The following is a 25725-nucleotide window of genomic DNA, read 5'->3' as shown; positions in this document are numbered from 1 at the left end:
AAAATCCTTCTATTATAGACCAAAAGACAGAGTTGAATAGTAGTTCTCGGTGGTTGAATAAAGATCATGGACTGAGTCCTAGATTCGCCCCTATTTAAAGATTAAACCAAAGCTGGACATGGTGGCACGTGTCTTTAACTCCTCTGGGAGGCAGAGGCAGGTGACTCTTTGGGAGTTTAAGGCTAGTCTGCTCTATATAGCTAGTTCCAGGGCTGCATAGTGAGACTCATAGTGAAATGGGGTGGGGGGGAGGGAGAGGGGGGAAGGAGGGAAGAGGGAGAGAGAGAGAGAGGGAGAGAGAGGGAGAGGGAGAGGGAGGGAGGGAGAGAGAAGCAGGCTGAGCTGCCCCAGGGAAGGAGATAGGAATGGAATGTCAGGACAGTGACAGTGATGTGGAGGAAAGTTCAGGAGAACTGTTTCAAGAGAAAGCAAGCACAGCAGCTGTTAGCAGTTCCCTCTAGCCAAGTTAGATAAGACCCGAGCGCCGAGAGTGGGCTCTGCAAAGGTATAGATGAACAGTAGTCGTCTTAATAAATGGTCAAGATGGTGGCAGTCTAGCTGCATCAGGGTAGGTTGACAGGCCGATGCCACTGAGGAAGTGGGAACAAGCACTGTAGAAAAAGGAAGTCATATTTGCGAATTTATTCAGTGAAGAAAGCAGAGAAATAGAGTAGCCACTGAAGGCAATTTTGGATCCAAAGCAAGTTTAAATTTAAGTAAGAGGAATTTTGATAAGTTTATATGCTGATGAGAATGATTCAGTGGAGGAAGGGGGCAGGAAACTCAAAAAACACTGAAGTAAAAACTTTAGGAACCTGGGAGTGAAAATAATCCAGGTCGCTGGTCAAGACCTGGCCTTGAATTCTGAGACACTTCAGAGTAACTCAAATGTTAAGATAATTTTGGGCCAGGCAGTGGTGGCGCACGCCTTTAATCCCAGCACTCGGGAGGCAGAGCCAGGCAGATCTCTGTGAGTTCGAGGCCAGCATGGGCTACCAAGTCAGTCCCAGGAAAGGCGCAAAGCTACACAGAGAAACCCTGTCTCGAAAAACCAAAAAAAAAAAAAAAAAGATAATTTTGGTAGTGAAAAAGGCTGGGGTTTTGCAGGAAGTAGAGGAGCCCTTTAGTAGAGCGTAGGCATGAAATAACCTTTCTTCTAGTCTAAATATCAATATAGTTGGAGAAAATACTTTTGGGACTAAGCATACCTCCCCCTAAACCATTTTCCCCTCTTAATGAGTCTTTTGATCCCAATGCTATTCATCACCATTAGTAATTATATCTTTATTAGTTCACAGATCCGTCCCCTGTGAGTGACAGGACAGTGATCTTGCCTAATTTCTAAACTCACAGGGCGAGTTGGCGAATGGAAGTTAGCCGGATTTGTCTTTGGACACCCCGTTAAATACTGTTTGAGCGAGTCTCTTTTCTCCTCTGAGCTTTTATTTCGGAAAAGATACCGTGAGAATGACAATGTTTTCTTTGACGACCTCATTGCTTCATCGTAAGGATCCGCGTCAAAGGCCCCGGAAACAACCAAACTGACTAGTTGTGGCCCACAGGCAGCCGTGTTCGGTGCAGGTGCGGAATGGGAGGCGTTGTGCCTTCTGTCAACAGGGGCTCAAGCCGATAGCCCAAGGGCGAAGCTCAGGCCAACAAGCCCTAGCTGCTGCCTCATTCCGGGATGCTCCTGGCCGGGCCGGCGTGGGGGCGGGGAGGCCGAGGTAGTAATAACTGTCAAACCTCCGGCTTGGCGCCATTATTTAAATAGTACGTGCCGGTCTAGCAACTGTGCGTGCCCGGGGCGGGGCGGCGAGCTCCAGGAGCGGGGCGGAGGCCAGGGGCGGGGCGGGAAGGCTGAGGGGCGGGGCGGGGGCGGAGCCAAGCCAGCTAGAGGGGAGGGTCCAGCGCGGCCCCCGGCGAGCTTCACTGCGCTTGCGCTGACAGACGCAAGATGGCGGACAGTGCGGAACTAAAGGTAAAGCGCAGCTCGAATTCACTTCTAATATTCGGCCGCGGAGACGGCGCCGCTGGTGCCGGGGGGGATGGGTCGGACCCTGGGGGGGCCGCTCGGGCCGGGCTCCACCCGGGTCTGGAGTTGTAGACGGGAGAGGCGCTCCGGGCCTCAGTAGAGGGGGCCTGGCTGCGGCGGGCCGTGGGCCCCGGGTGCCTCGGGGGCGCTGACGGGTCGTCCCCGGCGTGTTATTGTTGTGGGCGCCTCTGGCGGGGGTGGCGGGGCGAAGAGAGAGTGAGTCGGGACGTGGCGGCAGCGGCGGTCCCCGGGGCTCGGGTGCCTCACCTTGCAGCCCGCCTCCCCGCCCCCCCTCACGGGCAGCCGGGGGCTGGGGGGGGGTAGGGTGCGCTTGGAAGCGGGGGATTGGGAAAACTGCCCCGCCGCCGCTTCCTCTTCCTCTTTCGCGGTCCCGGGCTCCTGTCAGGCGCTGCGCTCGGACCCCCGGGAACTTGGCTCCGGCCGCCCCGCCCCTCCGCGGCGCCCAGGCGCCCCCGCCCCGCTCGCAGCCGCTGCTCGCCTGTCAGTGGGTGCCCGGCCAGTGGGAAAGCGCGATCCTGGGGCGATCGGCTGGGGGACACGGGGGAGAAGCTCTTGGAAAGTTTAGCGAGCCCGGAGCCGGCGTTGGGGGTTCGGCGAAGGGGTTGCAAGGGGAGTCTGCCGGGGCGGGACGTTACTGTTTTTCTCTTGGTGCCGGGCCACCGGGGTGGGTAGGGGAGTAACCCCCTGGAAGAGTGTGCATTTGGGAGTGGTGGTGGGGATGCACCTCTCTACTCTCTTGCTGTCGCTGGTGTGGCGGCTGAGAGCAGTCTTGGGGGTCTCTGTACATACCATGATGGCGATGCTATAGCTGATGGAGGTGAATGGTTTGTGTTTATATCCCCCAGTTGCCTTTTGTTTGTTAGGGACATCTTGCTGGCCATGTTGTAAACGAAATTCTCCTCCCACCCCCCATCCTACTCCAACCTCCAATAAATAGAATGTTCCATCGTTCCTCTCAACTGTACCAATTACTCATGCCTCGCGAAATTAGATGAAAGGGTGCCCCCTTTCCCCCGCTTTTTCTCCCACCCCAATCTTTACCTGATGATGGCTTCTTTACCGAAGCAGATATACCACTACACAAGCAGTTGGGGGAGGGCTGGTGGAACCCTTATGATTGGATTGTGACAAATGGGGCTCCGCTTGAATAATTTTGGTTTAGTAGCAGGCAGTTCTTAACTAATGCATATTATTTAGAGGCTCTGAACACGGTATTCCCTTTTCTGGCTTCCTGTGTGCGAACCAAACAGCTGGTTATATAGCCCATCAGAGAACAGTGGAGACTGGGCTATGCAATTGTAAATCTTCAGGGGGGATTTAGAAATTCTTTTTATAATCAATAAAAATTACTAATTTTTTTCTCCATTATGATGAGAAAACTTCTAGAATAAGCAGACCATTACATTTGTTTCTGGGCACTTTTGTGTGTGGAAAAGTATCACTGGAAGATCCTTTTTCTCTAGTAACTTTGCAGTGTTAACATTCCAAGATTTTTGTATTAAGATCTTTGTACAAGATTTGAGTATTTGTTCTTTTAAGTTTACTTCTAATTACTAACTTGTTTAAAACAGAATATGTTGAATGGAGAGTTCCTTTTGTTTGTTTGTTTTTTAAAGATGGATTTAGTCTGTAGCTCACGTTGGCCTGGAACTTGCAGAGATTCTCCAGCCTTTACCTCTCTAGTGCTGGGATTAAAGGTATCCACCACTATGCTCTACTTGGATGGTTTCATTTATCTCAATTTCAGACTATTGACTTCACTGAGAAAGCCTCAGAAATTAGAAATTTTGGAGATAATCAACTTGCAAATAAAAACAAACAAACAAGCTGGGTGATGGTGGCACATGCTTTTAATCCCAGCGCTGGGGAGGCAGAGGCTGGAGGATCTCTAAGTTTAAATCCAGACTGGTCTATAGAGTGAGTTCCAGGACAGCCAGGACTACACAGAGAAACCCTCTCTTGAACCCCCCTTCCCCTAAAAAAAAAGAATCCAAACTCAAAAAACCCAAGCAAGCAAGCAAGCAAGCAAACAAACCAGAGCTCAAGTATGTGTGTTTTGTATTCTTCTGATAGTCACTGTGATGTTGTCATCTTTTTTTGTTGTTTGTTTTGGTTTTTGAGACAGGATTTCTCTGTAGCTTTAGTTGTCCTGGAACTCACTTTGTAGATCAGGCTGGCCTCAAACTCAGAGATCCACCTGTCTCTGCCTCTCTAGTGACAGGATTAAAGGAATGCGCCACCACTGCCTGGGTGTTGCAGTCATCTTTGCCTCCTAATATTAATTTTATTAGGAGTCTATTTGAAAAATAGCTAGCCAGGTCTTTTATTTATAAACTGTGGAGTAAGGTTGAAAAGCTTGTGGGAAAAGTACATGCATGCAGAGAGATGACCTTCTTTGTTCTTTCAGGAGTTTTAAGAAAATGCCTCTGGGGCCAGGTGGGTGGTTCAGAGCCTTTAATCCCAGCACTCAGGAGCCAGAGGCAGGTAGATCTCTGTGAGTTTGAGGTCACCTGGTCTACAGAGCAAGTTCCAGGACAGTCAGGGCTACATAGTTAAGACCCTGTCTCAAAAAACAAACAAACAAAAAGAGAAAGAAAGAAAAGAAAAGAAAGTGCCTTTGGGGATAGATGAGATCCCTGGAGTGAGTCTTGTTAGGTAAAGTTTCTCTTTACACATGCTGAACGCTTAACGGGAAATGGTGTTTTTCTAAAACTGGTTTCCATTTTTTCACCACCTCTAAAATCTCCTTGAGAGTTTTCCAGAGGGCTTGTTTTCCACTTCTGTGTTTCTGTTAGTGTGTCATTGTATGTGCCTGCGACTTCGAGGAGCTGTGATAGATTCCTTAGCTGGTGATAGCTGTGTGGTTAGGTTTGCTGTTCTCTTTTGGGGAGTAGGCGAGGTGACAATAGAAATGCCTACCATAGTTACTTAAGAATGCATATAAATTTTTTTTTTTGTGCAGTGAAGTCTGGAAGATATTCTCTCAGAAATAATTTTTCAGGGTGTGTGTGTGTGTGTGTGTGTGTGTGTGTGTGTGTGAGAGAGAGAGAGAGAGAGAGAGAGAGAGAGAGAGAGAAAGATTGATTGATTTTTGGAGATGAATATCATATAGTCTAATAAAATAGAGAAATCCAAATAATAATTAGAGGGAGAAAACCCTAGGTGTTTTTTTTTTAATGGAAATACCTAACTAATAGGAGCCACTGATCAAATACTGATTTTTTTTTTCCTTATCCCAATTCAAAACCCACATTTGACTGTGCTGTGGATTGTATTCATAACTATTTTCCTAATGGCCCTTTTAGTGAATCCTTTTAAATCTATAGTGATTCTGCAAAGATCAAATGGAAAAAACAGATCTGTATTCCCTGTAGGGATAGCTTGAAGATATTGCCAGTATTACAAGATTGTGAGTCATAGATATCAAAATGAGTTCTATGTGCACTTTTACTTATGAAAAGTTTAATTTTTCATTAGAGGAATACCCACAAGTGACTTCTGTGAGGCTGTGAAGGTGAAGGCACTTCAAGTGTGCAGACCTAGTGGTCTTGGTAGTGAGAACCTGACAGTTTCATTGCTCCTTGGATTTGTTTGTTTTTTAGACAACCTCTCTCTGTAGCTCTGGCTAGCCTGGGACTTGTTTTGTAGACCAGGCTGACCTCCAAGTCACACAGATCTGACTGCCTTTGCTTCTGGATTGCTGAGATTAACGATGTGTCATCATGCCTGGCTGTAGATCCTTTAAAAATACTCTTTTAGAGCTGGGTGGTGGTGGCAGCAGCGGTGCATGCCTTTAATCCCGGCACTGGGAGGCAGAGCCAGGCGGATCTCTGTGAGTTCAAGGACAGCCTAGGCTACAGAGTGAGTTCCAGGACAGGCTCAAAGCTACATAGAGAAACCCTGTCTCGAAAAAACAAACAAACAAGCAAAAAAAAAAAAAAAACAACCAAAAAAACAAAAAACCCTCTTAGATCTGGGCAGTGGTGGCGCACACCTTTAATCTTTAATCCCAGCTTTTGGAGGCAGAGGCAGGTGGATCTCTTGAGTTCGAGGCCAGCCTGGTCTACAGAGCAAGTTCCAGGACAGCCAGGGCTACACAGAGAAACTGTCTCGAAAAAAAAAAAAAAAAAACCAATAACAACAAAAAACAGCCTCAGATAACAACAAAACACCCTAAGCCAGTGGTTTTCAACCCTCTTAATGCTTTAATACAGTCCCTTATGTTGTGGTGACCCCCAACCATAAAATTATATCTTTGCTGCTTCATAAGTATAATATTGCTGCTGTTATGAATTGTAATGTAAATATCTGATATGTGATATGCAGGATATCTGATATTCAACCCCTGTGAAAGGGTCATTTGACCCCCCCCAAAGGCATCTTAACCCACATGTTGAGAACTGCTGCCCTAAACCAAGAAAAAACAAACAACAATAACAAACAAAAATAAATATTTCTCTTATACAGACAGGGATTCACTTTGTAGTTCCTGATGGCCTTGAGTTGACAACCTTGCCTCAGTCTCCAGAATGCTGGGCCCTCAGCATGAGCCACCACACTCACCTTCCAAAGCCATTATTTTTTCTTAACAAATGTTTTTTGCATTAAAACTCAACGTAAGTTATATTGCTATTTTAACTCACAGGAGAAACAGTAGGAGGGAAGGATTCATTGCTTTCAAGGAGTAAATAATGGAATCCAATGAGAAGGGAAGCCATACTTTTTAAAGTATCTGCTGTGTAAGCGAATCAGTAAATTTTGTTGTCATATCTGTCTCTTTATTTTCAACAAATAACCACTTAGTTTTGATCTCTGTGGTGTAATTTGTCTGCTTTTATTTCACATAGAGGCAAGTAAATCTGACATTTTATTCATGGATTTGATTTTAATCTCTCTGACTTGCTTTTGTGAAATGCTGCATTTAGATGGCTTTTGTTTTATGTCACTTCTTGGGAAGTGTATTTTAAAACAATTTGAAAAACACTTTAGTTTTTAAGTATTTCATGTAATTGTTTTGAAATATTGCCGCCTTTTCCTTGGTGGTTTTCTCCGGGTGAGTGCATTGTCTTTCTCTTCAATGAGTGTCTTGTAATCCCCTTTGATTGCAGTAGTTCTTAGTAGTGAGACCATAGCTGATTAACCTTGTGTCTCTCCTGGTGAACTCCATCAGCATGCTGCTCCAGGGTTCATGCTGAGGCTTTTGATTCCAATGTAATTTGTACCCTTTCATGCTGGTAACTAGGGATAAGAAAATAAAGTGATTTGTGGTTGTAGTGGGATCTAGGAAGAAATATCTGCCTCAGAAAGTAGAATTTTATAAAATGTAGCCTATTAAAAACTAAACAAAAACTTGCTTTCTTCACAGAATTGATGGTACTGTTTTCTTAAGTGTTCAGCTCTGTTACTAAGCATTTATTTTTTGAGATAGTAGTTTCATGTAGCCCCAGCTGGCCTTAAACTGTGTAGCTGAAGATGACCTTGAACTCCTAATGTGTTGAGATGACAGGCATAAGCCATTATGCTCTACTATCTTGTGTTTGAAGACTATAGTATCTTATTTGTGTACTTCTGTTCAGTTTATACTGCATCACATTATAGTCTTTGCTCTTTACAATAGTTTTTCGAAATAGGAGAGGAATATAAGAGGTAAAGAAGCCTAGAAAAGACAAGTTTTAACAACACATGGTGGCAAGAACTTGCGTGTAGGTCTTTGGTTTCAAAGCTCTTCATAAGCCTCCCCAAAGATGTCAGGGCAGTCCTGGAGGTGGTAGGCACCTAGCTCACAAAGAGTTGTCATGTTGCTAACATGTTTCCTTTTGCTCTATGCAAGGGTATTTTGGGGGATACTCTCTATGCTTTTTGTAAGCTTTCTTTTTCTTTTAATTTTAATTTTTTTATTTTTTTCGAGACAGGTTTTCTCTCTGTAGTTTTGGTGCCCGTCCTGTAGACCAGGCTGTCCTTGAACTCACAGAGATCCTCCTGGCTCTGCCTCCAGGCCACCACTGCCCAGCCCTAAGCTGTCTTTTTATTAAAGACAAGGTTTCACAATATAGCCCTGGCTGGTCTGTAATTCGCTATGTAGATCATGCTGGCCTTGATCTCATAAAGAGCCACCTGCCTTTGTCTCCACAGTGCTGGGATTAAAAGTGAGTGCCACCATGTTTGGAGTTCGTTAGTTGGAGTCATACAAATTAATTTTCTTTTTTAATTTTGAGGTTTTATTTTTATTTTATGCCTTTGAGTGTTTGCCTAAATGTTATGTCTATGCACACCGATCATGCAGTATCCACAGAGGCCAGAAGAGGGCGTTGGATCCCCTGGAATTGGAGTTAACAGATGGTTGTGAGCCACTGCCTTGTGGATGCTGGGGATAGAATTCTGGCTTCTGGAAGAGCAGCCACTGCTCTTAACCACTGAACCATCTCTCCAAGCCCCCACTTTTTTGCTTTTTGAAACAATCTCACTATGTACCTAACACTAATCTCCAACTAACTAAAGCATGCCAATTTTTGCAGTTACTATTTTGCTTAGGAAACTGTCATAAAATACTAAAAAGAAGACAGAAAAGTGGCACGTAATTCCAGCTCTCAGAAATACTATGGTTAACATCTAGGCATCTATCAATTTAGACCTTCTGTAACTGTAGATGTATCTATATTATCACAAAAAGGGATCACAATATTAAACATTGTTATTATTTATTTATTTTTTGAGATAGGGTCTCTCTGTTATGTAGGTCTGGCTGTCCTGGAACTTGCTGTGTAAAACAGGGTAGGCTTGAAACCTCAGAGATCCACCATGCCTGGCATACGTACTCAATACACACACACACACACACACACACACACACACACACACACACACACACAGTGTCACAAGTAGCAAGTAGCCTGGGTTGGCTTTAGATTCTCTGTGTAGTGTTAGATAACCTTGAACGCCTGATTCTTCTCTCCACCTCCCCAGTGTTGGAGTTATAAGGCATGCCTGGTATATGTTGGGCTGGGGATTGAACTCAAGCATCGTGAATATTAGACTGGCAGTTTATCACCTGAACTACATCCATAGCTTTTTTTTTTTTTTCTTTGTAATCTGTTGTTTTTGTGATAAGCCTTTCAGCTTTGTAGATATGAATCCAGGTTACTTTGTATTTTATTCTTATATTAACTCAACATTATATAATTGGTTTTTTGTTTGGGGAGGGGGCTGGGATTGAACCCTTGTGATTTTCATGCCTTGACAGATAGCCTTGTGTAAAACTTTGCAAGTGTTCATTTTAACAGCACAGACTTTCGAACTGTAGAGAGCAGTGTAGATGCTTTTCTGATTCAGGTGTCCTGAGTGAAGAGAATCAGCAACTCTTAGCTTATTTCTTTTTTTATCTTCATTGTTCTTCTGTCCTATGTCAGGTAAGATTACTAAATGATGTAAACAAACAATGCATCTGAATCAGAACATTTGATAAAGAATGAACTTGATGATGAGGTAGCATATTTAATTGATTTCAAGTATGTTTGATTTTGGAAATTATATAAAGTAATCAAGTATTGTGAGTTTTGTGTATTAGGTGCTTGTCAGTTTTAAATGGCATGTTGAAACTATTGAACATTAATATAGAGAAAGTAGAAATGAGAACAACTTCCCATTTTTTAATGTGGAATCAGTGTTGCCATGGTTTTTAATTGGTAGGTAATGCTGTTTGGAGGAGCTGATTATGGAAAGGTTACATAGGCTGTGGAAATATTTTTCTATTTTAAGAGGAAACCTTTTGGGGTTATGGTAATTAATAAGTGCACATGTAAGTTATGAATGCTTTTTTCTTTTCTGAGGCTGTGTTACTGCATAGTCCAGGCTAGTCTCAAACTCAGGATTCTCTTTGCTCAGCTTCCCTAATGCTGAGACTACAGGTGTGTGCTAGCACCCCACGTGATGAAGTTCATCTGTGGAATGGATTGTTCTAGATTTGTTGATTTGCTCTTCGTTAGCGTTCTTTCTGAGTAGTTTTGAAGTACTTAGTTGTTTTGTCTATAAGTGTGAGTGATCTGGGATTTATGCTTTGACTTTAGATGATTAGGTAGTGACTCACAGAAGACCCCTGGGGTAGGCAGAGGCCAAGAGCAATAGCTCCCACCCAGTGCACAGCCGACTGTCAGGGCAGCCACTGCAGTGCCTGGTTGAGCCGGCTTGAGGCTTTCTCAGGATGCGGCTCCCTAGGGTGCGTGCGTGTGCAGTGCTAGCATAGTTGCCCTGTGCTGTGGTAATCTGCCTCTGCTTCTCCTCCTGTGGGAAGAAGCTCTTCCGAGCCCTCCGCTTTTGGTTTCAGTGTCTCATGTTAAAAGGCTGTCACTCACTCAGAGCTTTCCCCCAGACATTTAGGAAGAAACCATGCTTTCCCCAGTGTTTTTTTTAGATCAAGCAAATAAAGCAAGTGTAAACCTTTCGAACAGGAGCCAGTCCCAGAATCTGACAGTGCTGGTGCAGATGCGCCTATGTTTGAAAACTTCCCTTCTGTACCTTTCCTGCTGTTCTTGCTTTCAGTTTCTCTTTTTGGTTGCCATGTTAATTTCACACAATTAGTTCTTTCACCCTGTGACTCCTATCTATAAAAACTTTCAGTGGAGATGGGCGTGGTGTTGCACGCCTTTAATCGCAACACTTGGGAGACAGAGGCAAGTGGATCTCTGAGTTCCAGACCACCTGGGCTATATAGTGAATTCTAGGACGATCAGGGCTATGTAGAGAGTCCCTGTCTTTTCCCCCTCCCTCGCTCATTACCCTCCCCCAAACCCCAAAAGCAACAAACAAAACAAAAGGAAACAAAACCCCTTCAGTGGCCTCCCATAGAACTGTCAGTCTTGGCTCTCCTGGTTTGATACTCAGGACTCTCTCTCTCCAGTTTCACTTGAGTCCACTTGATGTGGGCTGTGCATCCTCAGCTGCAGCAGAAGTCCATAACTGAAGAGCAGAGTTGTTAATTTGCTCTGTTGTTGGCTGGTGTTCTGTCACTGTCCAGGAGAACTGCTTAACAAATTCTGTTACTGGTCCTTCTGGTCAGGAAGCAGGCTGATGCTCATTTCTGCTGCTGTGACAATCTAAATTGGAAATGTTTCTAGACAGTGTCATATCTTTACTTTTTCCATGCTATTTCCTAGATTAACTGGAATAGTGTTAAGTCTGGGATAATTTTTTTGAGATACTTATTTATGTGTATGAAAGTTTTGACTGCGTGTATGTATGTACATCATGTATGTACCTGTTGGATATCTTATAATTGGGGTTGTGGGTGGTTGTGAGGTGCTGTGTGAGTGCTGGGAATTGAACCCAGATCCTGTGCAAGAGCAACAAGTGCTCTTATTCTGAACCATCCTCTCCAGCCCCCAGGATAATTTATGAAAGACTCTTTCTGAGATGAGTTTATACTATGTAGCTCAGGCTGGCCTGGAATCTACTGCCTCAGCCTACTTGAAAGCTGGGATTATTAGAGTAACAAATTAGTTGTGTTTATGCATGTTTAGGTGAGTGGGGAAAATGGTGATAGAATCATATGCAGTTTAATACCATATAGGTCACATATTTAAAGAATTAAATTAATTGCTTTTTGTGTGTATTCTCCAAGTTGTACAATTATTCCTGCAGTCAGCTATAGGATTTCTCACCCTAGAAAGAAACTGTTCTTCAGTTGTAACAGCCATTTCCATGTTACTTTGGCCTCAGTTACAGACAATTGCTGATCTGTAGTTTGTCTGTAGATTGGTCTATTTTGGTATTTCATATGAATGGAGTTGTATGATTTGTGGCCACTTATGCCTGGCTTCTATTCATTTTTTTTCTACTTGCATTAAGTAGGTATCAATAAATTTGTAATTTATTATATGTGTATTTATCTAGATTAGAACGGAAACTCTGCTTGTAGAAGGACCTTGTGTTTATAAAATGTATGTATAAGTACATAAATTGATCTGTTTTATACATGATAACGTAATTTACTTTCTTTTTTAAAAAATCACTTCATTTATTTTATGTGCATTGGTGTTTTGCCTGCATGTATGTCTGTAAGGGTGTCGTGTCTTGGAGTTACGGACGTTGTTAACTGCGACATAGGTGCTGGGAACTGAACCTGGGTCCTCTGGAAGAGCAGTTAGTGCTCTTAACCACTGAGCCATCTCTACAGCCCCTTCTTTTCTTTTCTTTCCTTCCTTCTCCCTCCCTCCTTTCCTCCTTCCTCCCTCCCTCCCTCCCTCCCTCCCTCCCTCCCTCCCTTCGCCCTTCTCTCTCTTTCTTTTCAAGACAGGGTCTCTCTAGCCGGGCGGTGGTGGCGCACGCCTTTAATCCCAGCACTCGGGAGGCAGAGGCAGGCGGATCTCTGTGAGTTCGAGGCCAGCCTGGGCTACCAAGTGAGATCCAGGAAAGGCGCAAAGCTACACAAGAGAAACCCTGTCTCGGAAAACCAAAAAAAAAAAAAAAAAAAAAAAAAAAAAAAAAAAAAAAAAAAAAAGACAGGGTCTCTCAATAAATAAATTATAAAAAAAGGGACAGGGTTTCTCAATAAATAATATATATATTATATATGAGAGATAGGTTCTCTCTCTGTCTTGGAACTCAGATCTGTCTTTCCTCTGCCTCTGGAATGCTGGGCATACACCACTACACTCACAATATACTTTAATTACTCAAAAAAAAAGTGTGTGTGTATGTGTTATGAGATATTTTTATTCTTTTTAATGCATAATATTGCAGTAAATATAATATTGTGTTTATAGAAGTTCATCTCCTGACGTCAATGCATATGTTAGATGTTCTTCTGGGGGTGTAACCTAGTGGCAGATTGTTTGCCTAAAACATTTGAGTTATTTATTGGCTTCAGCCCTGACTGCTGCAAAAGGAAAACAAAAAGTTCTTAAGCACCTATTTTGGTTTCTTGAGACTAGATTTTATTGTGTATCCCAGGCTGGCCCATGAACTGATAGTAATCTTGCCTGTTTCCCACATGCTGGGACTATGAGGCAGGGTGTTTCTATGCTTTTGTTATATTGTTGTTAAAAGTAATTCTCACTTTTCTTCTTTCTCTCTTTTCTTTGGGGTAGGTAGCGTGGGGGGTTGGGGGGTTCTGGAAATCAAATCCAGGGTCTTGTGCATGCTTAAGCACATGTTCTACCATTGAGCTGTTTCTGTAACTGAACTACATTTAACTAATCCAGTATAATGTTGGAGTTGCATTTCAAATAGATGTGACAAACACAACGGCGGCGGGTAGGGGTTGGTGTGCTAAGGAGAAATGGAGTGTGGGCCCTTTATGAGGTTCTGGCAGGGCATGGCAAAGCACTTCTGCGGTTGAGTTTCTGAGTGTGAGCAAGCTTGTTTCTAGTTTCATGGCACAGTGCTTAAAATAGAACTTAACATGCTATCTTGTACTTGATGGTGAATTTAAGTTTTTTTTTTCCCCTTAAAAAAAAAAAGTAAATCATATGGGTCTATTCTTAAAGATTGGTAAGGTTTCAGAGTGAATATATAGTTTTTCTTTTTTTTTTCCTTCAAGATAGGGTTTCTCTGTGTAGCTCTACCTGTTCTGGAACTTGCTCTGTAGACCAGACTAGCCTTGAACTCAAAGAGATCTGCTTGCCTCTGCCTCCTGAATGCTAGGATTAAAGACATGTACCACCACCGCCTGGCTCTTTTTTAAATTTCAAAGTATCTCTCTAAAGGGTATTTATTTTTCCTGCTTTTAAAGTGTTTTATTTGTATTATAGTATCTTTTTAGTTAACATGTAATTTCACATAATGTATGAGGTAAATGCTTTTCTAGTATTTTAAAATCCTTGTGGCTGGGGTGGTGACGGGCTTTGATCACCCACACTCACATGGCTGAGGCAGCCTAGTGTACATACGTAGTGATTTCCAGGCCATCCAGGAATACACCTGCTTCAAAACTAACTAACTAAATAAATAAAATAAAATAAAATAAAATAAAACAAAGTCATTGTTATGGATTCTAGGCTCCTGCAGGTTACTCATGAAAAGGAATGGGGAGGGATGGTCAGGCTTGGTGACACTCATAAAGGACATGGCATGAGCAGCCTGAGGGGAAGTCTCCTGTGGCTCCTGGTCTCAGAGCTTCCAGCCCACGTTTATCCCACTGCTGTAGGTCTGTAGTGGAGCAGAACATCATGGTGGTAGGGACTGGCCACCAGGAAACAGAGAGAGAGGAAGGGCCCCAGGACAAGGCACCCTTCAAAGGATCTCCCCTACTCCTAAGATTCCCACCAGTTTCCAAAATAGTACTGCCTGCTGGAGAACAAGCCTCCAAACACCAAGAGCCCATGGGGGACAAGTCCTATTCAAACCATGATGTGTTTCTGGCTTAGAACTTGGCTTGTAGTATGGTAGCTAGTATAAAAAGTATCTAACATTCTTCCATTCATTTATGTGTTTGGATGTGTGAGTTACTAAATTATAAGCTTGAGTATCTGTATGATTACTTAAGCAAAAATATGTATGTGTTATGATTATAAATGCAATGTATCAACTATTACCATCTCAGAGTATATCTCTCAGACCCTCGTGTTTCCCTGGGTATCTCCAGGGACTAGTTAAGCATTGTTTGGTATGCTGACAACTATAACATCAATGATGAATAAAGCTATTGTGACTTAGTATGATCAATACTGTGGTATGACTGAATTATACTAGTGGTGTATTCCCCATCACCAGACTCTTGGAATTGAAAAAAAAATAAATGCTTTAAAAATAAAACAAACTGGGCAGGCTATGTGGCTTGGCAGTAGAGTGCTTGCCTAAGATGCCCAAGGTCCTGAGTTTGATTCCATGCTCTCTCGTGCTCGCTCTCTCTCTCTCTCTCTCTCTCTCTCTCTCTCTCTCTCTCTCTCTCTCTCTCACACACACACACACACACACACACACACACACACACACACACACACACACACGAGTGAGGGATGTCAGGAAGACCGACTGGTTACATTTAATGCCTTGATGAAGCAATAAAACTTAGTGATTTGTCATCTATTCGGCCTTTGCTTAACTCCTAGAACATGCTGTTTGAAGTGCTTTTACTGATAGCAGGCCTGATGGTTAACTTAGAAAGAACCTAAGAAGTTGTTGAGTACAAATTAAACTCGAGGCCTTTCTAAGTGGAATACTTTTTTTACTTGAAGTAATTGCTTGGCAAAGCATGGTTATATAGAATGGATATTTGGCATACATTTTCTTGAAAATAAAGTGAGCCTGTCACTACAAGGAAAACAGCTGACAGTATTCATTGCTAATGATAAAATTTAAGCTCTCAGGGGGAAATTGAATTTTGGAAAACTACTCCATTTGCCACTATGAGTTTGACAGATTCCACACTCGACTCCTTTGATGAAGTTGGTGTGATATAAGCAAGTGTGTTATGTTGAAGACAGTAGTGAGCTGCAACAATGTTTGAAGCATTGTGCAACTTGGTGAACTCTCATTTGTTTTGACATTGGATTTCATGTAGCCTAGGCTAGTCTTGGACTATGGATGTAGTTCATTCAGCATGACCTTGAACTCCTGACCCAGGAGTTCATGCTAGGATTTCAGGTGTGTGCCACCATACTCAGCATTTTTTAAATAACTAGTGCATGGTTTTATAGTCATATCTGAGTAAAAAGATCAATTGGAATAGAAGTTAGACCAATGAATTTTGTTTGTATTTTGAGATAGGATTTCATGTAGCTCAAACTGGCTTTAAACTCAAATTGTAGCTGGTTTTGAACTTGATTTTGTTGTTGTTGTTTTGAGAAAGGGTCTCAGGAATCCCAGGCTGGCCTCAAGTTCTCTATTCACTGAAGATGATCTCGAAACTTCTGATCTTTCTGCTTTCACTTTTAAAGTGCTAGGATTATAGACATCTCCCACAATGCTTGGTGTATGTAGTGCTGGAAATCGAACCCAGGACTTCCCAGAGTTTCCTGCTAGGCAAACACTCTACCAATGAAGCTAGATTCCCAGCACTGACCTTCGATTTCTGGTTCTCCTATTTGTACCTCCCAAGTGCTGGAATTACAAATGTGTACCATTGTACTTCAAAATGACTTTGGTTTTTCGATACGGGGGTTTCTTTGTTTAGCCCTGGCTGTTCCTGTCCTGGAACTCGCTCTGTAGACCAGGATGGCCTCAAACTTAGAAATCCACCTGCCTCTGTCTTCCAAGTGCTGGGGTTAAAGGAGTGCACCACCACACCTGGCCTTCAGAATGACTTTATTTATTTATTTATTTATTTATTTGCTTTTTTATTTTTGAATTGGAGATAGGAGATTCATTTCCTAAATCTGTACTATTTACTTTTTCAAGGGGTGATCAGACTAGCTGGTATGTTTGGGGTAAAGTTTCTGCCCTCTGGTGGCATGGGTATGTTGCTCTGTCTAAATACATCCTCACTCAGGTGCTTAAGGAATATGCTGTGGGTTGAGGGCTGATACATTCCATTTGATTTCCTATGAAATACCAATTTCACTAATTTTGATCAGTTAGGCCAGAAGGTCAGCCAGAACTCATGGAGAAACTTAAATATATATTTTTCCAAACACCAAACAGGTAGTGGCCCTGACACTCAGTATTTTTTTGTTGTCATTGTTAAAGATTTATTTATTTATTATGTATACAGTGTTCTGCTCGCATGTATACTTGCAGGCCAGGAGAGGGTACCAGATTTTATTACAGATGGCTGTAAGCCACCATATGGTTGCTGGGATTTGAACTCAAGACCTCTGTGCTCTTAACCTCTGAGCTATCTCTCCAGCCCCTAGAATGACTTTTAATAAATAAGAAATATTCATTGTTATGGTTTCAGATTCTATATTGGAACAGCCTTTAAGAAATTGCCAGCTGGGCATGGAGTTGGTTCTCTCTTTGTGGAGTTGGTTCTCTCTTTCTACCTTAACACCATTTCTGAGAATTGACCTCAGGTCACCAGATTTGTGTAGCAAGCACTTTACTGGCTGACCAGTCTGACCAGTCCCCTCATTATTATTTAATGTTTATTTTGTTTTTAAGTGTGTGTGTGTGGGGGGGGCACACAGGTATGCACGTGTGCCAGTGCAGGTGACTGTGCAGCCAGAGGTGCAGGATCTACTGGAGCTGGAGTTACAGGCAGTTGTGAGCTGTCAACATGGGTACTGGGAATTGATATTGGGTCCTTTCTTAACTGTTAAGTGCTCTCAATTCCACTCATTACTGTTTGTCTGTCTGTCTGTCTATTTATTTGAGGCCGGGTTTCACTATGTCGTTCTGGCTGTCTTGGAACTTGCTATGTATGTAGTCCAGGCTGGCATTAAAATCAGAGAAGTGCCTGTCTCTGTCTACCCAGTGCTGGGATTAAAGGCATGCCTTATTACAGTTTTAAATGACATTTTTTTTCCTATTTTGCTGGACCTGGTGATGTATGCCTCTAAATTATGCACTAAGGAGTCCTCTCCAAGGGTAATTTTGAGTTCAAGATTAGCCTGAACTATATAGTAAGACCCTCTCTCAAACTAAGAAATGTGCAAGTGAATACAGGTCTGTTGGCTAGTTTTATGTCAGCTTGACATAAGCCTAGAGCCATTTTGGAAGAGCGAACCTCAGTTGAGAAAAAGTTCCAACTAGATTGGCCTGTGGGTAAACTTGTAGTGCATTTCCTTGATTGATGACTGGTGTGAGAGGCCCAGCCTACTATGGATAGTGCCACCCCTGGGTCTTGGGTACCGTGGTAAAAAAAGAAAGCAGGCTGAGCAAGCCATGAGGAGCAAGCCAGTAAGCAGCACTCCTCCATGGTCTCTGCATCAGTTCCTACCACCAGGTTCCTGCCTTGCTTGAGTTCCTGTGCTGACTTCTCTCAGTGATGGACTGTTACATCAAAGTGTAAGATGAAATAAACCATTTCTTTGGAGCTGCTTTTTGGTCATGATGTTTTTTCACAACCACAGAAACCCCATTTAAGACAAAGTCCAATATTTTCTATTTGATATATAATTAGTAGGTTTTTCTTTTTCCTCTTTGTATAGTCCTGGGGTTCAAACCCAGGGCCTTTTCCATGATAGTCAAAAGGCTCTACCATTGAGCTTCAGCTCCAACCCTAGAAACACAATTGATAGGTTCAACACAAAGGGGAGGGCATAGTCTCCATTTTCAAGACTATAAAAGCTAGGGTTGGGGATTTAGCTCAGTGGTAGAGTGCTTGCTAGAGCGCTTGTGCCCTGGGTTCAATCCTCAGCATATATATATGTATGTGTATATACACACACTCATATATATATTTATGGAGAGAGAGAGAAACTTAAATTTTTGAAAAGAATATGAAGAGTCATACTATAGGAGTTTCTAGTTTAAAATGAGACTGTCCTTTTTACTTTGTTCTTGACATTTTTTATAGTTTAAAAAGACAAGAACAGTTCGCTTATAGAAAACATATCTGTTAACAAGTTAGCCAACCCATAGCTGCTGAGTGATGTCCTATGTTCTTGAAGCCAGTGTACTGAATGAGTGTGCTGGAAGTGCATTCATGGTATGAGATAGATAGATAGATAGATAGATAGATAGATAGATAGATAGATAGATAGATAGATATAGGTATGTATGTTTATTTATTAGGTTATGTCTCAACCCTGCATTGCTTTTTTTCAATGGTCATAGATGAGAATTATATAGACAAATGAACAGTCTGTAAGATGTGCTTTAACCTGAGTTTAGCTAATAATTTCCTCTCTAGCAGGGCTTAGCTCTTAGCAAATATATCTGTGATTGATTAACAATTTACATGTTTGTTTTTGTTTCTCTCCCTTTTGGGATAAAAGCCAAACATAGGCCATACAATTGGGTGTGTTTGCATTTTTGTCGATACTTTTTCCCCCCTATTTGACAACTTCATACATGTATATAATATATTTGGGCCACCCTACCCCATTTACACTTCTTAGGGTTATGGCCACCCTACCCCATCTACACATCTAGGGTGGTATCTGAAAGATTGATTTCTCCTTTCCTCCAGTTTTTTTTTTTTTTTTTTTTTTTTTTTGTAGGATTTTAAGACAACCAGATGTGGTGGCACATGTCTGTAACCCTAGCACTTGAGTGGTTGAGGCAGGAGGATGTCGTAAGTTTGGGGTCAGGCTAGTCTCCATAGGGAGTCTAAGGCTAGCCTGGGCTACATAGCAAGACACTGTCTTAAAAAGACTGGAAAAGAAACATTGGTTCAAATGTCCTTCTAATGAGATTTCAAAATACTGTAGCCTCTTAAAGGTAAAAGACCTTTTAAAGAGGTGTATAGTGGCAGGAGAGATGGTTCAGCTGTGAAATCATTGACATGATCAGACTTTACTAGAAAGAGCATTGAAAACATTGAGATACATGTCTTGGAGAAAGAATCTCTTCCCCTTTTCCTTTTTCTTCCTCCCTCCCATCTGTCTACTTTTTAATTTTTTTTTTTTTTTTTTAAACAGGTGCTTACTCTGTAGCCTAGACTATCCTAGAAATCACTGTGTGGCCCACACTGGCTTAAAACTTGTGACAATCCTCGTTTCCTCAGCATCCAAAGTTCAGGGATTAAAGGCATGAGGAACCATTCCTAGCTAGAGGAAACCTGTACAAAGTGTCACAGATATCTGGGAAGAGATCGTGTGGATGTGAATTAAAGTGGTGGTGGGCTCTATTAAGGACTTGGTGATAGATGCAGGAGAGAAGGAAGGAGCAGGGTGGTGCACTGGGAAGTGGTTAGGTGATGCAAGACTTGGGGGAGGTTGGCATTGGGTTTGGATGTGTTGACTTGTGTATATCTGGCTCATAAAGGAGAGGTGCTGAGGAGGAGATGCAAGAGTTACTAGTGATCGCATTTTCAAATCATGAGGTAGTGAGTTCACCCAAGACTAGGTTGAATGGAAGTAGGGTCATGAATTCTGAGGAGGGGCCGTCAAGCTGGCTCAGTGGGTAGGGATACCTGCCATCCAGCTTGAAGATTTGAGATTGACACCCAGGACCTATAACATGCTAGAAGGAGAGAACCAACCCTCTGCCCCTTTATTTTGAGACAGAGTCTCTCTATGTAGCCCTGGCTGTCCTATAGCTCACTATGTAGACCTGACTGTCCTCAAGCTCACAGAGATCCTACATCTCTCTCTCTGCCTCCCAAGTGCTGGGATTAAAGGTGTGCTGAGAGAACCAGCTCTTGAAAGTTATCCTCTAACCTCGACGTGTGTTTCCCCTCCCAATAAATAATTAAACAAAGAAGAATATCCACTGAATGTTGACCTACTTCTCTATGTACACACATGGGCAAGTATATCTGCACAGATGTGCATGCACACAGAAACTGTATCATTCATTGGTGGAAAGTTTATATTATTTCTAGAGACATTAAAAATTAATAGTGCCTCTAGTTAGTATTATTGGAGCATTGTTGGACTTGAGGTTTGACTTTGGAGTCTGAGTTCACACCCTTCTAACTCTGTAGCTTCAAGTAGGTTCTGCCCAGTACTTTGAAGTAGTTCTGATATAGGCCTTCCAGGCTTTTTCTTCATCTGAGTTTTGGGATCCAGACTGAGGCCTGTAATTTAAAGACTTTATGTAGTTATAGAATACATTCTTTTTTCTTACTTTTTTGATGCATTGAAAGTTCTCCTGTTTAGGCTTCTTATCCTTCTCTTAGCTGTACAGTTCCTTTAGTTGCTTGTCGGGAACATATGAGGTGAGATAGTGTCCCCAGTTGTAAATGCAGTATGTTTGTTTAGTTGAGGGAAGACTGGGAAGTAGCAAGGATCTTGCTGATTTAGGTAGATGCAAGGTTTCTTAAACCCTGGTTAACTTGTATGATATACCACCCCAAGCCCCATTTGTTCGTTTCTTTCTTTCTTTTTTGGGGGGGCGGGGGAGAGTTTTGAGACAGTCTTGCTGTGTAGTCCAGGCTGGTCTTGAATTAGTAATCCTGTACTAGTCTCCCAAGTGCTAGAATTATAGGTGTGTGCCACTATGCCTGGCAATCTTTATTTTGGTGTGTGTGTGTGTGTGTGTAACTTGACTAGTGTGTAGAGTTAGAGGACAGCTATAGTTGTTGGTTCTCTTCTTCTACCCTGGGGGTTCCAGAGGTTAAACAGGTAGTCTTGGCAGCAAGCACTTTTACAAACCACTGTGTCATCTCACTAGCCCACAATTCCCTCCTTTTAAAAGTGAGAGTGCACCCCCAAAATTATAGTTTGATAAACTAGTGTCCAATCAATACCAGTGTCTAAATCCTATACATAGTATTCCCATCCTGGCACACAGTAGGTGTTGGGTTAGTATGGTGCATCCTCATACTCATCTCTTGATCTTCCCAAGCTCCCTTCCTCAGTGTTTGAATAAGTGCCTGAACATCCATGGAAAGGAGCATTTCTAGCACATCTGTACATTACAGCTCAGATGGAAAGGTATCCTGGGAGTCAGGAGCCAAGGAATACCACAAAGTCGTGCCGCACAACAAACCCCACAGGACATTTATTGAGAGGGCAATAAACCGAGGGTGGCTGCTTCTGCTGAGAGAACAGCAGAGGACTGTCCATGATACAGGGCTTGTATAGAGATTCTTGGGGAGGGGGTGAAGCTTTCCAGGGCAGAAATTGGTGGGAGTTCACGTCCAGAGATTGTGCTTTTTACTCTGTAGGGTGGGGGTTGGGTCCAGCAGTTAGGGCAGTTAGTGTCCTGTGGGTAGAGCCTGGCAGTTGGTGGGGTTTTGTGAGGATGGTAAAGCTGTCGCCCTACCCTGACAATAGGGGAACAAGATGTGGGTCCCTAAAACTGTGTCAGAACTAAGTTGGTGGCCTCCAATTTCCAGAAGGGAATGGATAGATCGACCTGATATTGTGATGTCTACTCAAGGTTCCCAGTCAGAGATGGCAGTGGTCAGACCAAGGGAGCCTAGCTAGTCTCCTTAGTCGTCCATGGCCAGATCTAGGAGGTTGGCTGGATGACAATCTGGGCTTAATGTCCTTCTGCCACGAGGAGCATAGGTCTGGGTGGTTTACAAGGGTTCAGACAGGCCTGGGACCAGTAATCCTTCTCACTGCATTTGAAACAGGGACCTGCAGGTTCTCAGGCTTTGGGAGGCCACGGAGCCTGAGCAGTTGCAATAGCCAGTTGAAAGGACTTTGGTAGCATCAGGTATTTTTGTTTTCGGGCTTTTTCATCTTTCCCGTGGTACACCTTAAAGGCCTCTGCTAAGACTTCTGCCTGTGGAGTCAGAGGTCCTTTCTCTAGATGTTTAAGAGGCCTAATATCAGGGAACTCTGGGAAAAGAAGTAGGTCATAGGGAGTTGTTTTTCATTAGGGGTCTGGGGATACAGATTGGTATATTGTAAGAGGGCCTTTGTGAGGTGGTCTAGGAATTGAGTCAGGTTTTCATGTTTGTCCTGGATGACCTCCTGGGTTTTTTCATAATTCATACAGCGTTTTAAGGGTGGCCTTATGAAGACCAGCCAGGAGGCAAGTTACAAATTTGTCCCTAGCAAGGATGCTCTCTGAGATATTGTAATTCCATTCAGGGTCCTGGTTGGTGACTACCTGGGCCCTGACTGGATGAGCAGCCTGTCTCTGAGAAGGGAAAAAGGGAAACCAGAGAGGCTGGAGAGGAAGAGAAGGGGCAGCTGGTTGAGGCTGATAAGGGGGAAACTTGTTAGTGTGATCAAAAACAGTGGAAGAATCATCTGGTTTGGGCCTCACAGCTAGGAGGAGTTTAAGCTCTGGCTATAGAAAGAGGACACAGTAGGAGGGAGCTGAGAGATGCACCAGCCAGGGTGTGTGCGGGGCGTGTGCAACTGGCCTGCTCCTTTGCTTTCTCAGGCTCCTGCTAGGTCTGGCTCCTGGTGCCCACTTTGCAGCCCACGTACAGATCCATCAATGATAACTTAAAAGACAGGATGTTTACATGGGGGTTGAGGGGCGCTACACAAAAACGGCTTGAAGCAGAGAAAAGAAGAAAAGGGAATGGGGAATCTCTTTCCATTTCCCCAATCACTCACAGTATTGGTAAAGGTCCCAAATAATATTAGGATCTAAGGTGCCATTAGGTGACGTTTTTTGGATTGATTATCTAAGTGCTTTGAAGCCAAATTTGATTACAAAAGTGAATAAATTTAGGGCCCTTCAGGTAGGGTGCCAGGTGTATAGGCTGGAGGTTTTCTTTTCTTTTTTTTTTCTTCCCTTTTTTCTTTTCTTTTGGTTTTTCGAGACAGGGTTTCTCTGTGTAGTTTTGCGCCTTTCCTGGAACTCACTTTGGAGACCAGGCTGGCCTCGAACTCACAGAGATCCGCCTGCCTCTGCCTCCCAAGTGCTGGGATTAAAGGCGTGCCGCCACCACCACCACCCGGCGAAGCTGGAGGTTTTCTAAGAGGCATCCCAAGGGGGAATGAGAGGGTATGGAAGACATGTACCCATGGATGAGAGAGAAGGAAATCTCACTGCAGCCTGTAGTAGTGAGCATCCTCAGGACTGAAGGAGGACCAAGCTGTTCAGTGGGTCATCACACTCAGCAAGGGTCTCAGGGACCTATCCTGGCTAAGCCAGCGGAGCGACTCCATGCCTGAACTTTAGAGAACAAAAACCGAGCTCTAGGAGGAGAGTCTCATCCACAGGAAAGGGTCAGGAATGGGGTCCCAAAAGCCACATGGGTCTAGAGGAGTTGTGTGATTACACAGCTCTGAAGGGGAGGCTTTCCCAACAAAAGTGTTAAAGCTTGGTTCCAGAGGGGAGGGATTTTCCCCAGCAAAGCGTTACAGTTCTGCTCCGGCAAAGCCCTTGCTGTGCTCTGGCCAAAGCCATTCATTGATTGCTCTGCTCTGTGCTCTGCTCTTATGTGCTCTCTGCTCTCTGCTCTGTGCTCTGTGCTCTGCTCTGCGCTCTGCTCTATACTCTGTGCTCTGCTCTATACTCTGTGCTCTGCTCTTGTTATGTGCTCTGTGCTCTCTGCTCTCTGCTCTCTGCTCTGTGCTCTGCTCTATACTCTGTGCTCTGCTCTTGTTATGTGCTCTGTGCTCTGCGCTCTGCTCTATACTCTGTGCTCTGCTCTATACTCTGTGCTCTGCTCTATACTCTGTGCTCTGCTCTATACTCTGTGCTCTGCTCTATACTCTGTGCTCTGCTCTATACTCTGTGCTCTGCTCTATACTCTGTGCTCTATACTCTGTGCTCTGCTCTATACTCTGTGCTCTGCTCTTGTTATGTGCTCTGTGCTCTCTGCTCTGCTCTATACTCTGTGCTCTGCTCTATACTCTGTGCTCTGCTCTATACTCTGTGCTCTGCTCTGCTCTGTGCTCTGCTCTATGTTCTGTGCTCTGCGCTCTATGTTCTGTGCTCTCTGCTCTGCTTTGCTCTATGCTCTGTGCTCTGCTCTATACTCTGTGCTCTGCTCTATACTCTGTGCTCTATACTCTGTGCTCTGCTCTATACTCTGTGCTCTGCTCTTGTTATGTGCTCTGTGCTCTCTGCTCTGCTCTATACTCTGTGCTCTGCTCTATACTCTGTGCTCTGCTCTATACTCTGTGCTCTGCTCTATACTCTGTGCTCTGCTCTATACTCTGTGCTCTGCTCTATACTCTGTGCTCTATACTCTGTGCTCTGCTCTATACTCTGTGCTCTGCTCTATACTCTGTGCTCTATACTCTGTGCTCTGCTCTTGTTATGTGCTCTGTGCTCTCTGCTCTGCTCTATACTCTGTGCTCTGCTCTATACTCTGTGCTCTGCTCTATACTCTGTGCTCTATACTCTGTGCTCTGCTCTATACTCTGCTCTGCTCTATACTCTGTGCTCTGCTCTATACTCTGTGCTCTGCTCTATACTCTGTGCTCTATACTCTGTGCTCTGCTCTATACTCTGTGCTCTATACTCTGTGCTCTGCTCTATACTCTGTGCTCTGCTCTATACTCTGTGCTCTGCTCTATACTCTGTGCTCTGCTCTATACTCTGTGCTCTGCTCTTGTTATGTGCTCTGTGCTCTGCTTTGCTCTATACTCTGTGCTCTGCTCTATACTCTGTGCTCTGCTCTATACTCTGTGCTCTGCTCTATACTCTGTGCTCTGCTCTTGTTATGTGCTCTGTGCTCTCTGCTCTGCTCTATACTCTGTGCTCTGCTCTGTGCTCTCTGCTCTGCTCTATACTCTGTGCTCTGCTCTATACTCTGCTCTGCTCTATACTCTGTGCTCTGCTCTATACTCTGTGCTCTGCTCTATACTCTGTGCTCTGCTCTGCTCTGTGCTCTGCTCTATGTTCTGTGCTCTGCGCTCTATGTTCTGTGCTCTCTGCTCTGCTTTGCTCTATGCTCTGTGCTCTGCTCTATACTCTGTGCTCTGCTCTATACTCTGTGCTCTATACTCTGTGCTCTGCTCTATACTCTGTGCTCTGCTCTTGTTATGTGCTCTGTGCTCTCTGCTCTGCTCTATACTCTGTGCTCTGCTCTATACTCTGTGCTCTATACTCTGTGCTCTGCTCTATACTCTGTGCTCTGCTCTTGTTATGTGCTCTGTGCTCTCTGCTCTGCTCTATACTCTGTGCTCTGCTCTATACTCTGTGCTCTGCTCTTGTTATGTGCTCTGTGCTCTCTGCTCTGCTCTATACTCTGTGCTCTGCTCTATACTCTGTGCTCTGCTCTGCTCTGTGCTCTGCTCTATGTTCTGTGCTCTGCGCTCTATGTTCTG

At 43.6% G+C, this 25725-nt stretch overlaps 1 protein-coding gene across 8 annotated transcripts in view; it reads left to right on the top strand.

The window, feature by feature from the left end:
- The first annotated feature begins 1839 nt into the window (after positions 1–1839).
- The window catches only part of Pias1 (protein inhibitor of activated STAT 1), a 107321-nt gene continuing 83435 nt past the window's right edge, over positions 1840–25725 (top strand). The window contains exon 1 of one of the 8 annotated variants that reach the window (XM_006971449.4): positions 1840–1978. In XM_006971449.4, the coding sequence (XP_006971511.1) occupies positions 1955–1978 (24 nt within the window). In that variant the 5' untranslated portion in view covers positions 1840–1954. Of the gene's footprint in view, positions 1979–21733; positions 21822–21922; positions 22199–25725 lie in introns of those variants that run through there. The other 7 variants (XM_076576446.1, XM_042281077.2, XM_076576443.1 and 4 more) reach the window with 7 other exon arrangements.

Source organism: Peromyscus maniculatus, chromosome 7, assembly GCF_049852395.1.
Source record: "Peromyscus maniculatus bairdii isolate BWxNUB_F1_BW_parent chromosome 7, HU_Pman_BW_mat_3.1, whole genome shotgun sequence".
NCBI classification, from domain to species: Eukaryota; Metazoa; Chordata; class Mammalia; order Rodentia; family Cricetidae; genus Peromyscus; species Peromyscus maniculatus.
This window is presented reverse-complemented; position numbering and strand designations above follow the sequence as displayed.